Source organism: Callorhinus ursinus, unplaced genomic scaffold, assembly GCF_003265705.2.
Source record: "Callorhinus ursinus isolate GAN/ISIS: 27379988/994484 unplaced genomic scaffold, GSC_fseal_2.0 scaffold4, whole genome shotgun sequence".
Classification (NCBI taxonomy): domain Eukaryota; kingdom Metazoa; phylum Chordata; class Mammalia; order Carnivora; family Otariidae; genus Callorhinus; species Callorhinus ursinus.
The window spans coordinates 38149853-38168834 of NW_027397066.1; the positions used below are offsets into that span (position 1 = coordinate 38149853).

An 18982-nucleotide genomic window follows, 5' to 3' on the forward strand; every position below is an offset into this window, starting at 1 on the left:
AAACGTCCTCCATAGTACCAAGGTAGTAGATGAAGACATTGTAATACACAGGTTATAAACGCCTAAAGCCCACCTAAGTGGTTTATTTGGAAATAGCAATCATTCATGAAATAACATTTATAATTCAAAATGATATCACTCTCTGGACATAAAAAGCTTATTATCATATGAGAATACTGATGAAATGCATTGTATTTATTTTAAGTACTATTTTTGTAGTTCATTTTGTAAGTTTTCCTTCAAAACCTTCACCTAGTTAAGAATTAAATGACTTACCTATCATGATACAATGCATTCCATAATAAGAATGAGAACTAATTATTGCAAAACATGTAAAATAAATCAGAATGCTATAGTTTCATCAAGATATAAATACTCCTTAAAACATGTTCATTTTAAAATTAATGCACACAGACCTCACTGGACTATACTTTCACAGCATCCCAGTTATATACTGGCAGGAGACAAAACACATACAGACCAGGTAGAACGTTCTGATTTATCTGGCCAAAGATGTAGAACTTAGCAAAAGTTAGATAATTCTAGCACTGGAGGGCAGGCAGCATATCTCGTCTTAGCCATTCTCTCGCTCTGGTATTTCCTTTATGCCTGTCCCAGTGGGAAACAGCTGACCTCTCCATGTGGGAAGTCTCTCCACAGCTGAATTAACAGACAATTCTTGCTATATTACTGACCTTTTGAAGAAATTCTATGTACTTTTGCTCATGGGAATGTTTAAAAGTATTAGTTACTCCTGGTTCTTGAGCAAAACTCAACATCACAGTTACATTCTCAATTGAAAGAGAGAAAGGACTAGATGTCTCCAGCAGTATCTCTGCCCCTAGATCTCCAGGACTCTGGAAAGTTCATTTACCGGCCATATACAAGTTTTCTAGTTTGATAATGTTGTTCTGGGGTGGCCCTGCTACTTACCTTGATCCAAGATCTACGGACCAATTCACACTTAAGCATCAGTCACAATAAAGTGAAAGTTTATGAGTTTGTGTCTTATTTGTTGTGTGGTCTTTTAATGATATACTACAATGTTGTCTGGTTTCTGCATGTTACTACTAAATGTTCATATCAGTGAAATACTGCTTTCATTATACACATATTCACCTATATCCATAATTAAATTATATTCTGTGAAACAATTTTTGAAAATAGGACTCTAAAAATATGTAGATGTGTATCTTTATATATGTGTGTGTGTATATATATATTTTTTAATAGCAGATATATTCCTATAGTTTGCATATGAATGAATTCTAGTTACTCTAAGGTCTAAATTTGTATTAATTTCAATTATTTAATCATTGATGATGCTACTGCTATGATTAAATAAGGGAGATTAGTAATGTGGATACCTAGCAATCCATTTGCACATTATCAAGTGGCTTGTTTTTTTTTTCCTATGAATACACGTTAGTAGTTGTGAATATTAATAAATCATGAACTTTTCTTAAGTATAATGATTCCACTTTTTAAATTTGATGTTTATTTTTAAAGATAAAGAAAATGAAACCCTACAAATGCAGGGACATTTTTAAGAAACTAGTGAGACACTGAGGGGCAGGGACTCTAACTTGTCCATATCTACACTGCTTGCACGTGGCACAGAGCCTGTCACCCAGAAAAAGTTCTCAGTTTGTTTTTGCTAGATTAATCAATAAACTCATAATATTTTGATTATGTTATTTACTTTTATGGAAGTTGGAAATCTGCATAGGAGCCCAAGAATATGCTAAAGAAGGTGACTGACACTCCCCATGTCTTTTATGAAAAAGCAATTATAGCATTTCATTAGTTAGATAAGAATATGTTTTTTAGATTTTGAGTCTAGTAAGAGAAGACAGAGCAGAAAGTCATGCAGCTTAGAGGCACTCCTGATCTACCAACACACATATAAACCAAGAGACCACTGCAGTGTTTTTCAGTAAAGTATAAAGGAGAGAAAGATAGTTTGTTTTACAAATTTCACTATAAATTCCATCTCTAAATTAAATTTTCATTAAATAATTTAATTCTGTTAAATAACCCATTTTTGAATCATAATCTGCATTAAACATCAAATGCATACTGACTGATTCTTAGTATTTGGTAACCAGAAAAAAAAATCCCCAAATCATTTTTAATTATTAATTTTCAACCCAAAAGATGATTTACAATTTCTTTTGGAGGACTAATACACAGAATACATCCAGACTCCCTTTTAGGAACTTTTAAATCATGTTAAACAGCAAGAAAATATATGAAGATGTGAGGCAAGAGAAATAAAGCAAAACAAAAATGAATTCAAAACTATAAACTTATACAAAAGATGCTTCTTTAAGAACAATGATAAATTTCCAGAAATTCTATCATTTTAGGGGGCTTTTAAGCAAGAGAGGAATAAAAGACTAGAAGAAGACGCCATGGCTGCTTCTGCCAAAATCTGTTGGGCCAACATTTTAAGGCTTGGGTTGGCTTGTTAATCTATTATACCATGCTTAATGCCCATACTTTTTTGTTTTGTTTTTGTTTTTTTGAGAGAGAGAATGAACGAGGGGGAGGGGGCAGGGAGAGAGAGAGAGAATCTCAAGCAGGCTCCACGCTCTGTGAGGAGCCCTGAGGTAGAGCTTGATCTCAAGGCCTGGAGATCATGACCTGAGCTGAAATCAAGAGTCAGACACTTAACCTACTGTGCCACTCAGGTGGTCCTTAAAGTCCATACAACACGTATCAACCACTTACTACTGGCAAGGATAAATAAAAGAATATACAAATCAAATTGTTTATTCAATGTGTCGGAAAATAAACATGAAGAAAATGAAATAAAAAGCAATTACTTAGAGAATGCCTAACAATAAACTTTGCATGTTGTCTATATCACTTCTAGATACAGAAAGTCACGCATGCAGTATTTCATTGCTCTGTAGATACACTACAAGGGATTTTTAAATTTTATTTAAAATATTTTCAGGCATATTTATTTCATATTCAGAATTAAGACATCACATCATTTATATTTGGTGCCTTAATGGCACTAACTTGTCCAGTGAAAAATCCCTTTCCTTTTTATACCAATCCTGCAGTTTGAATAAATCCTTTCATTGGTTATCAAGGCTTTTCAATTTTCTCTTTAATGCCATTTATGTGATGCAAATGAGTTTTTCTCTGCTGCATCTGCTGTAGCTTTTTCTGCATCATGTTTACGTCATATAACATGACTGACTATGTTAAATAATTTTGGGGAAAATGCCAGTATTGAAGTGATGGTTCCCATGACAATAAAAGAAGGTTTTGTAGTTAAACAAAGAAGAGATTCTCAAAGAAAATTGAGAGCTCACACCTTTTGTAAGAATGAACAGAACCAACAAGACTGAACTTCTCATTCCACAAAACTATGGTCATCAAAATAATTAGAGGAGTTTGCATTCATCTTAGCCATCATTCTTATTTTCTTTCACTTGATACCAGTCTGTGGGGTGAAGGCACCTATTCAATCATACATATTTTTAACCAGGTGAGGGAACTGCATTTCTGTTCAAGTGAATGAAAAGTCAAAAGGTGCCCCGAATGGATAGAGATGTGGATACCAGAAAGAGCAAGGTTTCTGTAAAGGTCAGGTGATGGGACAAGCTAACACCAGAGAGAAGCTGCTGTAGCTCTGTCCATGAATTTACTGTGAACCTGCCCTAAGTGTGGGCCTACGGAGATGATTTGACCTCCCCTCTTTTCAATTATTCCAAGAGAGTGAATGCTTCTGCTTGACATATAAGATATAACCTCAGTGACCTAGAGAATGGCCAAATGCACAGAGCCTTTTCTGAAATATTTTATGTAAGCAGAAGAGGCCTGCACATAGCTGTCCAGTTACATCATCTCCTTAAAATTTATTTTAGAAGATTAAAAAAAAAAGTCCTTCCATTAGTTGGAAAGTAGGAAGATAATCGCACAGAGCCAGATTCTGTGCCTGCCATTTGCAACAGGTTGATTACTACCCTAATAAACAATACCATCTATCCTTTACAGTTCATTCTTGGTTACAAAAAAAAAAAATGTATCTTGCATTTTTAAGATGCTAGCCTTGGAAAAGAAGGTAAATGACATGGTCTTGACCTTCACAAGAGCTCCTGGACTACCTTTCCCCATGTATAAAAACACATGATGTTCTTTATTAGCAGTAACGTTAAGTGATAATTTAAACATCATGATTAAAATATAATGATATTTGAGAGTGCGATAGGGCTAGCCAATTAGTTCCTTGAGGGAAATCAGCAAGTCTTTTAGTTCAATATCTTTTTTGGGGGCAAATATTAAGCATTCCATAATATTAGAAGAAACTACACAGGTAAGCAATGCTGCTGATTATCCCTTGATTTTACAGACCCAAAATATGTAACTTCACCCCCATACTTACAGCTGCCAAATTTCAGAGGACATGAATGAGCATCCATAGGAAAATCCTCCAAGTGCATTGGACATTCAGCTTGAACCGTAAGCCTAAAAGCAAAAATTTCACTCTTTAAGTAAATTGATAAGTCAAGATAAATCACTCCTTACTGTTCTCAACAGCATCAGGGATGAGGTAGGACCTTCATTGTAACACTGTATTAGGCTAATTCACATTTAAATGTGTTTGTTCTTTCATATTTAGGTGATCCTTCAGAAGACAGTAGCATATAAAAAATTGAGCTCAAATAACAATATTTATTTACAAATATACTTAACATTTGGAACTCTGGTTTGTTAAGAAGAGGTTTTTTTTTTTATTAAGAAGTAAAGAAGTTATATACGCATTTTTGAAGGGCTATTTTCACATTAACATTCACTATTAACATTCGAAATCCTAGAGAAAAAAAAAACTCTACCATGAAAGAATGCTATTTTTCTCCCTCATGTCATCAGCAACCATATAGGAAAATTGATATAAGAATTCGATACTAGCTCACAGGAACTCCCTCCAAAAATATGTCAACTGTGAATGAGTATCACATACTGTATGCAGGTACATGGATTTAAATATAGAAGTAGATATAGATAATGTATAGATGTGCCTCTTAGAAATATCTGCTTAAAACTAGATTATTGACTAAATTATGGACACAAGTTACATATTGTTAAATAAATATTTTTTCTGTATCTATAAGATCACATTAAAGAATAATCATAGCAAAAAAAAGATTAATCATAGCAAACTTGTTATAAAGACAGTCATAATTATTCCATTTCACCCACAGGTAAAATGGATAGAAATGGTATTAAATTGAACTTATAGAAGACTCTTATGATGAGCAAAACAAATGTGGCCAAAAATTTAATTATAATTTATATAATTCTAAGGCAGTATGTAAGTAGAACTCCATGCAATATTTTCCAAAACTGTGTTCTCTGCCAACATTTTTTTTTTTAAGATTTTATTTATTTGAGAGAGAGAATGAGAGAGAGAGAGTACAAGAGAGGGGGGAAGGTCAGAGGAAGAAGCAGACTCCCCGCTGAGCAGGGAGTCCGATGCGGGACTCGATCCCGGGACTCCAGGATCATGACCTGAGCCGAAGGCAGTCGCTTAACCAACTGAGCCACCCAGGCGCCCCCAACATTTTGTTTTTTAAAGCCAAAATTTCCATCATTGTCTTAATCCACAGGAATATTCAAAGTGTAAAACCAACAGGGATACTGCATCTGTATTGTAAGATTCAGAGAGGGAGGCAAAGAATAGCTAGCTCTTTTATTTTAGGCAATTTCATTTAGTAATGAGTCCTTAAGAGTTTTTTCTTTAAAGATCAAGATTGTATTTTTGCCCCTTCTTAAATAACTTACACAAATGAAACCCACCACCTAACATTTCATATGAAATAATAACACATCAAATGCCTAGAACACATGTCTAATCTATATTTAATGCTGATAGAAGTTACCCATGCTTTAAAGCCTTTATTAAGCATTTAAATTTTAGATTACACATCACTTTATTAGATTTGTGATTGTTTTTTCTTACATAAGTAACTTATTTTTTTTAAATTTTTTATTGTTATGTTAATCACCATACATTACATCATTAGCTTTTGATGTAGTGTTCCATGATTCATTGTTTGTGTATAACACCCAGTGCTCCATGCAGTACGTGCCCTCCTTAATACCCATCACCAGGCTAACCCATCCCCCCATCCCCCTCCCCTCTAGAACCCTCAGTTTGTTTTTCAGAGTCCATCGTCTCTCATGGTTCGTCTCCCCCTCCGATTTCCCCCCTTCATATATACATATATATATATATATAAGTAACTTATTTTAAAAGCTTAATTCATGAGAAGAGTTAAATGGAATAGCTGCTACACTATATAAATATACAATCAACAACTGTATAGTTCTTTAATTTTTAAAAAATATTTAATTTATTTATTTATTTATTTGAGAGAGAGAGAGAGAGAGAGAGAGCATGAGTGGGGGAGAGGCAGAGGGAGAGGGACAAGCAGACTCCCCACCAAGCTGGGAGCTTGACACTGGGCTCCATCCCAGGACCCCAAGATCATGACCTGAGCCAAAGTCAGATGCCTAACCAACTGAGCCAACCAGGTGCCCTTCTTTAGATAATTTTTTAAAGGTTCAATCATATGAAATTTATGCTACATACTATTTCACTTATGAAATGGCAATTTATATTGTTCAATCTAATATATATGCTTTGGTACTTGTAAACCTTATTAAATAAAAACTACCTCTTTAAAAAAAGTTTTTTTTTCTTTAGATTAACTTTATAAGGAGGATCAAAATATTAAGTAAAACCTTGCTTAAATCACTTAAAATTTTGATGGCATATCTGATGAAATATTAAAAATAAAATTACATGATGGTATAAAGGACATTTTAAATCATGATATTCAAGCTGTACTTAATTAAAATAGTAGCATGAAAAAGAAATAGCCAAAAACAATCAATTCTTAATAGTTACGGCAATGCTTAAGTTTTAACACTAAGATGAGAATCAATCTCATAAACACTATTTTTTTTTTTTGAGAGAGAGAGAGAGCGTGTGTGTGCACGAATTTGCATGAGTTGGGGGGAGGGGCAGAGGGGGAGAGAGAGAGAGAGAAAATCTTAAGCAGGCTCCACACCCAGCACAAAGCCCAACATGGGGCTGAATCTCGAGGCCCTGAGATCATGACCTGAGCAGAAATCAGGAGTCACATGCTTGACTGACTGAGTCACTCAGGCGCCCCTATTTTATCATATTTTAATATCCAGGGATTTACAAAGCATGCTATGGGTACCTCAATAATAATCTGTTATAAAAATGTTCAATTTGTGTTAATACTTGACAGCTAGGTTGGCTGGTTGTTTAATACATGGATTTCTCAGTATTTAAATGCAACATATCAAACCTGAAAACATACCTCATTGTGTACAGCAGGGTCCCATCATCCTGGATTCGAAGAAGCTTATTTGGCATTGTCATATTATGAGCTACTGATTTTTTCCCATTGTGAAAGAAGGTATCAGGAGTCCAGATTTTGCTAGCCATTAAATTGTTAAGTCGAAGAATGTTCATAGGACCTTTAAATTTTAACCGTTCATCTTTCCATTTTTGTCGGAAGAAAACATCAATTGTATATTCCTGAAATATAAAACAGAATTCTTTGGAAAATAATAAATGCTTCAAATACAAGGTCACTATAAAATTCCAACAAAAATAATAATAAAAATAATTTAAAAAGAGAGATTACTGAGATAAATTTTGAAAGATTATTTATCAAGAAAGGTTGTCACTTACAATGAGATTAGCATGTGTGTTTACACAGTTAGCTACATATTATAAAAAGAAAAGAATAAATCTACTTTACTCTGGCTTCTTTCAATTGAACAAGGTCTTAAACTGCTTTCCTGTATCCTATAACTTACAAGGGGAGCATGCTTGGGAGCAGGGTCTTGGTGGTTGTTCTAAGTAGTTTATCTCAAGAAAGAGTAAGCAGGCAGCCTTCTCAGTAGCCAAAAAAAAAGAAGGAAAAAAGAAACAACTATTAAACATACTGTCAAATCTGTATGAGTCATCATCTGCTGTTCCCAAAGTAACTACAAAATATCGTTATTTCTTTTTCAATCCTAAAAAATGGTGAGATACCGTATTGCTAGCAAGACAGTATTAGGGAATGATAATTTCAGTAGAGTTTATTTTATTAAATTAGTTGTAATAAAAATACTTAGACAAGTTAGTGTAATACTTAAAATACAAATATTTTGCAAATAAATGCCCTCAGGTTAAAAAGTACTTTCAACTATTCATACAGATGAGCTAGGGTCCACTCCCCTCTTACCACCGTCCAACACTTTAGGGTAGTAGCTTAATCAATCAATGTCTCTTTCTCACCTCTTTCTCTTCTCATTCCCCTGCTCCCTGCCTTCCTCTCTCTCTCTCTCTTTCTCTCTCTCTCTGTCTTAGAAGAGAATGTATACATTTTAGACAAGAGGTACAATTCACAATTGTGATTAATACTGACAATCTATTAGATATTAAAATTTTTGTCAATGTGTGTTTGTGCACTCACATGATAGATCACCAAAATATTCAATTACACACCTGAGAATGGAAATTCAGAAACTTTCCTTTGAGCCCAAAGCCACAGTCATCACCTTTGAAATAAACACCGTAGCAAATGGCAATTTCATTCAACTAAAATTATGCATATAAAAAAGGACAAATTAAAAAGGCCATATACTTATGAAAATATCAAATTATTTGTACAAACTTTAAGTAAACGATTCCAGTGATCTCTCAAAAAGTGAATAGATGAAGAGAATAACTATCAGCCATAAGCCATGACATATGAACAGGCAATAAGCAATGGTTCGGGGCTGTGTCCCTGATCCTTAGGAGACAATTTCATGATTGAATTGACACACTCTCAGTGGTTTAGTCCTATTTTAAAATGTTTAATTCCTTATAGATATAACACAGTTTTTAAAAAACATCTAGATTAAGAGAAGAGTCTTCTAAGTTTTTATGCAAGTGTTTCTTTCCAACTATGGTTTCTTCAAATCCAAGCCTAATCTGAATCCATGAGACATTTATTTCTCCAGGAAAATTGAATGCATTTTACAACTTTTGATAAAACATCAAACTCAAATGTTCCATTTCTATAAAATTATGATAGGTTTTATCTGTTTCAGAAGCTGTTGCTAAGGCAATCATTTCCTGCAGACTTACCCCATAGGAGATATGCAAGGTTTATAAACAGGAAGTTTCAGGCAAGATCTTTTGAAAAAGTGTTTTCAGGAACCCTGTTTCCGAGCATCCATGGTGTCCTGAGTGTGTCTGTCAACCTATTGAGAATGATCTGTGCCTTTTTCTCCCCCATCCACTCCAACCAGGCACTCACGTTGTGTTGTAAGCAATTTGAACAATCTCCACTTCTTACCATTTCTCACCTAAAGCACGTTTCCTACCTACCTGAGTCAGGAACTACTCACAACCACACTCCCAGTCGTTCAAACATCCAGAAAATACATAGCCAGATGTCTGTGTATCTGCCTTACTCGTAAAGCCTTCTATTACTGTAAGATACCATGCTGCAATTGTATGTTTGTTCCTCTGCCTCCAGACAAGCTTGCAAATCTTCACAAAACGACGCACCATGGCTTTCATTTGTGTATTATCTTAGATAGTTTTCAGACATGTATGAGAGTATAAAGATTATCATAAACATCTTGGAACCATTGCCAGTAGAAATGCCATCACAAATATTACTGAAGCCTTCTCTCTCATTTATTCCTCCTCAATCACATTCCCTTAACTCTCTGGGAAAATAATTACCTTGGATTTGGTGTTTATCATTCCTGTACATGTGCTTAAATATTTATCACATAAATATATGTCTTTCTAGATCACATTTTCAACATTTATGTAAATGGTATCACATATTGTGTATACTTTCCTGACCCTGACTTTTTTAGTTACATTATTACAATTCATTCATGGCAATCTATCTAGTACTTTGATTCATCTTCATTGCTACACAGTATTATCTTTTAAGAATATTTCACAATATTCATCCTTTTTCTATGTTCTTGATTTTTTTTTTCTACTTCCAATCTGTCACTATAGCAAGCAATACTGCTATAAGCATTATTATACTACACTTTAGGGCAAAGACCTAAGAGTTACTCTAAACCAGAGCAAACTTTCTCCGTAAGGGGTCAATTAGTAAACACTGTGGGCTTTACAGGTCGTCTGGTATCACAACCACCCAACTTTGCTACTGTAGTGTGAAAAAGCCTTCACTGATGATACATAAATGAATCAGAGTGGCTGTATTCCCATAAGTCTTTGTTTATAAAAATAGATAACTGATAGGATTTGGCCCATGGACCACGGTATGCCACCACTGCTCTAGAGTAAATCTTCAAGTGGGATTACTGGAATGTAATCCAGTAATCCAGCCTCAACATAACAAGATATTTTCAAATTGAAATCCTAGAGGTCTATACACATGAACTCTCTTGTTCCTCTACAACTTGATATAAATATAAATAGAATATTTCATTTTAGCCATTATGATTAGTGTGACATGGCTGATATTGCTACCATTTGGATTTCTCTATTGACTAGTGAAATTTAGCACATTTTCATATATTTATTAAACACTCTACTTTTTTATGAAGAGTCTGTTTATTTCATGTACTCAGTTTCCTTTTAGGTTGTCTTTTTCTTATTGAGCTATAGAAATTATTTACATTTTTTACACATAAATATTTTATTAAATATACTACTCAGTAAGAATTATAATAAAGATTATAAAGGCATGCAAATATCATAAATATATCCCTGTACATTTCTTCTAAAGATGTACAAGTTCTGCTTTTTAACATTTAGGTCATGGAATTATTATGTATTACATGAGATAAAGACTCAATGTTATTTTTTTGTTTGTTTTCAAATGGAAAAACAACTTTCTAGTACCATTTATTGACTGATTCGTCTTTCTCCACAGATTTGTAATGGCATTTCTCTCATGAATATAGTGTCCATATAGGTATGGACATGTTTCTGAGATTTCTCTTCTTTTCTGTTGTTTATATATCCCTGCATTAATTCCAAAGCCACGATTACTACAGCTATATAATAAGCATAATTAATAGTATTTTCAGGATTATTCAGTCAAAGACAATTTTTAATTCCCATTATGACTTTTCTTTTTCTTTATGTAGGAGATACCATGAAGTGTTTTTGTATTTCCAAATATGTTGGTTTCCTTAATTATATTTTTGTCATTGATGTTTAATCTTATTGCATTTTAATAAGAGACTATGTTCTGAAGATACCATTTCAAATTTATTAAAAACATCTTTGGAAATAATAGTAATTCAGTCCATTGACATTTAACGTGATCACTAATATATCGGACATATCCCCAGGCTATATTGTTTTTAGCAGTGACAATTAAAATTATGAAGATAGAAGGGATCACTTGTATAGATGTGTCATGATTAACTTATGAAAATAAAGAAGAAAAAACTCTAGAAAATTTTTTAAAAAATGAACCACTGAAGAACACAAATACACACACACACAGAATAGCAGGAAAGAAAAATACCAAACTAAGAAAAAAGAAAATTTAAGGAGCATGTAGTATTTCAAGTCATCACTTGTGTAATGTCTGTTAACGTCCCATTGGCCAAAGCAAGTCACATGGCTGAACTTAGTGACAAGTATTATAGCAAGTCACCCCACTCTCAGTGGAAGGGCATTATAAAGTTAAATGGAAAAAGATGTGGATATAAAAAGGGGTAAAAGAATGGGGGCCATGACTGCAACCTATCACACTAGCCCTCGTAAGAGAAAATTAAAGATTTTTGTGAATGAATAGTTTGAGAACATCTGAAACTTTACTTCATCATGTGACTCTAATGAAAGTTACATGGGTCTAACATCAGGGAAACAGGTTGGTTTTAAGTCAGTAAATATAACTGTAATACACAACTGTATTGTACCTAAATGAAGAGAAAGACTGCAAGCACAAACAGGATATTCAGCTTAGAGCAGTGGTTTACAAAGTGGGGTATGTACATCCTTTTAGCTGTAAGAAGAAAATATAGAATCTTTACCTTTAAATAGAATTGTCATCTAAATATAAGAAGTAAGTGAAGCTTTGCCAATAGATAATATAAAGAGTGATATTGGCGGAGTGCCTGGGTGGCTCAGTCATTAAGTGTCTGCTTTCAGCTCAGCTCATGATCCCAGGGTCCTGGGATCGAGTCCCGCATTGGGCTCCCTGCTCGGCGGGAAGCCTGCTTCTCCCTCTCCCACTCCCCCTGTTTGTGTTTCCTCTCTCGCTGTGTCTCTCTCTGTCAAATAAATAATTAAGATCTTTAAAAAAAAAAAAAAAGAATGATATTGGCTCTCTCACCCTGCCCATAAGTCAATGCTGGTCATATAGGTAAGCCATTCTATGGGAAGAGAAGACACAACAGGAATGGTCAAGTGATGTCTCCTCCATTTGCTCTCAGTGTTTCGTGATTTGGAATCAGGTGAATTTTCAAGTTACAGTATTTAGTTTTGATTAAACTAACTCTAACACAAATAGACAAATGGCTTCAAAAGATCATTGTTCGACGACGGCACAGAATGAAGACAACACTCATCATTACGCAAGTGCAAGTGGATGACAGCAAACAAGGAATATCAGTTCTATGCCTAACATGAGGTCTTCGTTAGCCACATAACAAATGGTGAACTAATCAAGTCTAAAAAGAAATCTGCAAAGCAAATTTATAATTATCAATGAGGCTATTTAAAATATGAGTTTATAACCACTGTTTCTTAATGATGTCATTCATCTTAAGCACATATTGTACCTTGAAATACTGCTTACTGTGGCATAAGGCCATTGCAACAGCAAGTTGTTTTAAAAACTAAACATTCAGAACATGACGAGAAGCATCTAGAATTGGTGAATGAGTTTTTAAAAATTAGCATGATGGTTCAGTAACCAATAGCCGATGATGCATTTCCTAAATTTGAATTTATTTATCTTTTTCATTTACAAGTTATCAAAACAAGTATTAAAATATAAATTTAGAATCAGATCTTTGTTATTAGTTTAAAGTACTTAAGAAATATATTTAAAAATAATAAAGTACATTTAAACAGATTAATTGCTAAAATATTATCATGAATAGCAATCTCAAGTGAGAGCAAAAATAAATCTACTTAATAAATAAATACAATTACTTCTGAAATAATATGCATTTTACCTTTTATTTTTCCAATTTCTGCATTAGTGCTTATCTTATAATATTTTAATATATTAATAAAAAGTATACATATATATAAATATATAAATAAATACAGTTGATTCACTAGTTTTTGTGGTTTTTGTCTTCTAGATTAAAAAGGCAGGGTAAGGAGTATTTCAATCAAATAATATTTATTGCATATCCACTAAGAACAACAGGATTTCCAAATTACTTGCACTTGATCGCCTTAAATACATATAAAATGCATATTCTCAGCATTTGAAAAGAATTTTCTTGAAAGATTCCTTAAAATAAACCTCAGGTTTGCCATGAGTATGTACTAACAGAGTAAGTCATTGCTTGATTCGTGCGTTACAAGAAAATTGCCAGAAATAAAAAAATAATGAAATTTCTTCATATAAACTTAAGACTTAGACCCATGAATTGAGATTCTAAAATGAATGAATAACTGCAAGATCAACTACAAAATTCCTCAGGGAATATACAAACAACTAAGAAGCAAAATTAGAAAGAAACCAAAAAATTCACAAAGACGGATCAGCACGCAGCATGAACAGTCTATGTTCAGGAGACATGACTCTGACTGTCGGGTGAAACTGAAGAGTTGAAGAATCCACACACCCCAAGATTTGAAAAATTCTTTAAAGGAAACTTCATCCAAATTCTCCTTTTTATAGGTGGGGTTATAGATAAATTGCATCAGTTTCCTGTTTCCAAACTTGGTAGGGGCAGAACCCATACAAGGATACAATCTCCAGTCCAATGTTTTAACTACCAGTAAGTATTATTTCTGTAATTGGTATTGCAAACAAGGAAATCACTCTTTATTGCACAGTTCATTGTATAAACATGATTCCAAGAACATGTTAACTTAGTGAAGGCAGAGTATTTTTTAGTGTCTGTCTACATGAATTATAAGTCAATGCATGTAGCCAATTTCTGAAGAATTCTGTCTACTCACTGAAACATAACCAAATTGCAGAACTGCTCCTGGGGTGATTTCTCATTTTCTTTGATTTACTGAGCATATTTTAAAGTACCAAAATTTATTTCATTTTACTCTTTTTGCTAATAAATGCTAGTCTCCTTTGAGTAAATTCCAACCAGTGTATTTCTTCTATAACAAAGAAAAATGTGGTTCATGAAGCAGGTATGTAGCTATTAAAGAAAAAACACCCTTGGAATATACAAGAATGGTTAAGCTCAAACACTTCCAGTTGGTACTCAAAAGGGGAATGAACGGCACATGTAGCCCAGTATTAGCATTGCAAAAATTGCAAAAAAAAAAAAAAAAGGAAAGGAGAAGCTTTAGAACAGAGCAGCAGAGTGCCAATCAACTCAATTAATACAAGATCATAAAACCCTATTATGCAAAGAAGCTCACACAAACAGAGACTCAGAATACCACAGCTATCGCACGCTCTAACCATTGCGCAAGTAAGGCGTCTAGGCTTTCTCTTTGGAACTAGGAGCTAGGCAAGTTTCACGAACAAATTAAAAGCTGATACTACAGATTCAGAATCTGATAGTAGATTATTAAAATATATCTAAATAAAATATTCAAAATGATGAATAGTTATAATAGTTAATTGCAATTCACTGTAATATAATTTTTAAACTTCACAGTAACTGTATTAAAATATGCAAAATATCCTAATTTCACAGGTGGAAAGTACCTCACAAACCACACCCATTTAAAAAGAGAGAGAGAGAATGCCAGACTTTGAATTCAATTGTGCTTCCTAACACCATGCCCTTTTTGTTACATCATATGTAAAAATCATCCTTGAAGGCAGGACGTCAGAGTGAAATTTCCATCTTTTATAGGCCAATAAATAGATGTTAGTCATGGACTATGGAAAGTTACAGAGAGAATTTAGGTGCAGAGCTGAGAATGGAGTTTAGAATCTCTGTCAGAGTCTTCTTTCCACATTGAAAACTGACTTAAACATTAGATCAAAAGATAACAAAAATAATAAATTAAGTAATATAAAGGAGATGTTAAGAGCTTGGGCTCTGAGGTTGGGTTGATTAGAGTACTTGACTTGAGCAGGTTTTTTAATCTCACTGTTGCAGTTGACTTATCTATAAAATGGTGATAATAATAAAACCTACTTCTTCGTATAAGGACAAAGTGGATAATATGTGTAAAGTTCTTAGAAACAGTTTGGACATTACGGAAGGTAGCTTGTTATAAATCAGCTTCAAAATATATTTCTCCCCCCATTCCCCATACTCAACCACAGGGCAGTCTGACAAGCGGGGGACACCCAGCAGCAAAAGGTCACAAAGTAAAGTGCCAAGAGCATGGGCTGAGCCACAAAAAGTCCATTAAAGAATTAGCCACCTGCGTGGTGGTGTCTTGGGCAGTAAAGAGGTCGCTGAGAAGAAATCGCAAATGTGCCCCATGAGAGAGCCTGCATTTGCCAGCTAGACAAATGGAACGAATTGCCAAGAGAGAACCACCAACAGAACAAGCTAAGTAAAAACATATTTTCCTCCATTGTAATAATCTCCCTTTCCCTTGCCTCAACTCTGGCAGACCCAGAAAGAGGAGAGGAAGAGCAGATCATAGCCTTTTGCCCACTGCACATCCCTTCGCTGTGAACATGGCTGCAAAAAGGAAAGAAGATCTAACTAGCATAAAAGACTGAGGTTTGAATTGGCCTGCACCGGACTCTTTGATATTTGAAAGTGAACAGAAAGCTACAGGATACACTCAAGATATTGTCACGATGTTGGGGGGGGGGAAGGAGATCCAAAAATGAAGTGTTGTTGAATTTGGTCAGTTGAACTTCTAAAGCTCTTGAGGTGAAGTCCAGACACTTTCTTACAGCATCCAAGTCCCAGCATGATCTCTCCCTCGCTTTCCTCTCTAGCCTGGTGTTTGGCAGTCCCCACCCTCCCACTCCACTCTGCCTGGAGCAATACTGATACTGCGGGGCCTCTGATGTGTCAAGTTCCAACTAACTCCCCAAACTGACTGATCTCTGCTGCAGAGGCTCTTCCCTGCCAGTCCCTACATTTGGCCAACTTTTATTTCACACAAACAAGGACTGTGATCACCTTCTTCAATGCTCTAACACCAGCATCTAACAAACTGCCCGGAACATAGGAAATAATAATCAGTCAATGAATGAATGAAAGAGAGGCATATTAGAAATTAAATGTAGTAACAAGGATTCTGGGCAACAAGAGCTCTAATTCCATAAGGAGGAAGGCATCGGCAGAAGGCATATGGTAGGTAAGCTCTCAGATATCTTATGGCAAACAGTCACCTGCACACAATACCCTACATTTAAATTTAAATCCTTAAGTTTAACAAGTGTGAAGTGTGTAATGTTTGCATGTGTGTGCTTCTGTAACTATATTACACTAACCACAGTAGTCTTTCATTCTGTACGGTAGTTACATTTTAAAGAATGTTGACACATATCAAAAAAAGCTATGCCATAACCAATCCTCTGGTAAAAGAGATCTACTGTGTTTTAAAGTTTCATTTGGGGATGGTTTTGCAGCTCTCTTTTTTGAGCAATTGGCCATAAGGCCTTCGTGATCTGGCTCTGTGTTTTTTTCTAGCCTCATCTCCCCCCCGCCCCGAGCCCTTAAAGCATTGTAGGCTCGAGTCACACCGAATTTTTTCATTTTACTAAATTCAAGCATCCCTTCCAGTTTGTGCTAAAACACTCCCCTCATTTGTCCTCTTCAGTTATCTTCTTTTCCTAGAAACCTTCTCAGATATAGATATCCTATACCCACATACCCTCTACTACACTGTCATCTATAAATACTTCAATAAAAGCATGATCCCACTGTTTCAAAGTTGATAACTTTTCTTAGCTGTTTCCCCACATCACTACGAACAACTTGAGGGCAAGCACTGGTTACACTTAGGGATTTCGGCTCCCACACGGTGACAGACACAGAGCACGTACTTAGTAAGTCTTGTTGAAATGAACAAACACTACTCATGCCTTAGAGTAGCTCAGATGGCGGCAGTCAAGAAGAAAGACACGGAAAGATTTTTATAATCCAGTATGTAAAGGCATAAAAACGTGAGTACACCATGTGCTGGAACAGGGACAAGAAAGACTGACCCTACTTGGGGTAGCCAACAAAGACATGGGAGAAGATGAAATTTGAGCTTGGCCTTGAATAAATGAAAGATCTCCAGTTGGCAAAGGAGGAGGGACGCATCACGAGAAAAGTGAAAAACATCTCCACAGAGTTGTTAAAGATAATGGCATGTTCAGAAAACAGTGAGAAGTTCAATGTAATCTTTAAAAAGAAAAACCTCACTGATAGTTATAATGCCTTACAGCTACTGCCCTCTGTCTCGCCTCCTCTCCTCAGCCATGTTGCTTAAAAATGGTGCCTCCACGATTTCTCCATTTCCTCACCTCCCACATGCTCAACCCACTGCAATCTGGTTGCTTTTACCACGATCAGCAAATACCTCCGTGTTCTTCATCTAATGACACATTTGAATCCTTTTCTTGGCTTTTCCATAACATATGACACCCCTGTTCTCTCCCTACTTCTGTAGCGCTCTCTCGCATTGGTATTCAACTATATTCTCCTGGTGGTGTAGGAAACCATTGGGAAAATCCTCGCCATGGGATCTGAGACCTTTTGTGTCTGCCAACAATCTACACGTAACAGTAAATATATGGGAGTAGCACCAATAGACAGTATTTATTATTCTTGACTAAGGTAAACACATTCTGTGTGGCTCCTCCCAAGAAGACAGATTTTACCCTTGAAACCTGGGGGAAAAACACACTACCTTTGCCATTTTAATTTTTAAAAAATCACTTCATGTTCAGAAATTATAGCTGTTTATTATTTGGTTTATAAAAAGGAATGGAGGAATGTCAAGTAATGCCCCTCTCCATAGGAAGTCAAGAGAACTATCACCAGAACGCTCCCTCTTTGCAGGAAGGTAGGATGGAGTCAATCTCGTCAAACTGCCTTTATTTGCCCTCTTTTCTGAAACTGTTAACCCACTCCCTAGGGTAGATTTTACTCTGGGCAAAACCCATGAGTCCTTCCCATTACCAAATATCACCATCATTGTACAGAATCCCACCTTGACAGAGAGCTGTAAGTGATACAAATATCTGACTATTGTGCATCATTGCATCTGATAAGGAAGAAAAGGCAGTGGTTTCTAACCGTTGTTGTTAAGGATCAAAACACAATCTGTTTCAGAGAAGGAAATCCCCTTTCGTGTTGACAGACACCCATAGCTGCTTCTCAGTCTCCTCTAAAATCTGTTTTATTCTCTTGTATTCTAGAGTTTCGGTGAAAGTACAACGACCATTTCACTGGAAATCTCTTTCTTGCACAAGCTTGTGGATGCCCATGGTTTCAACTACCATCAGATGGCTCCCCAAACCCTCTGCACTCCAGCCTTTCTCCCAAACTCTGGATAAACACCAGCACCTAGACATCTCCAATTAAATCTCTCACAGAGACCCAAACTCAGTGTATCCAAAACATAAGTACTCATAGCCAAAACACCAAAACAACAGCAAAGTAAAGTTTTCCTCCTGTGTATCATATCCCAGTGAATGGTACCATCCACCCAATCTCCCAAGACTTAATCCTGTGCTTCCTTCAACCCCTACATCCAACAGATCACCAAGTCTAACTAATTCTACCATGTGGAGATCTTCTAAATCTTTTCAGTTTTTCCATCTTTGGTACCACTACTCTGGCCCAGTCCACAGTCATTCTTGTGTGTAATAAA

At 35.3% G+C, this 18982-nt stretch overlaps 1 protein-coding gene across 7 annotated transcripts in view; it reads right to left on the reverse strand.

The window, feature by feature from the left end:
• The window catches only part of GABRA2 (gamma-aminobutyric acid type A receptor subunit alpha2), a 125289-nt gene that overhangs the window by 50320 nt on the left and 55987 nt on the right, over positions 1-18982 (reverse strand). For all 7 annotated transcript variants that reach the window (XM_073891606.1, XM_073891604.1, XM_073891605.1 and 4 more), the window contains 2 exons: positions 7374-7594; positions 4403-4485 (listed from right to left, as the gene is read on the reverse strand). In XM_073891606.1, coding sequence (XP_073747707.1) covers positions 4403-4485; positions 7374-7594 — 304 coding nt within the window. The remainder of the gene's footprint in view (positions 1-4402; positions 4486-7373; positions 7595-18982) is intronic.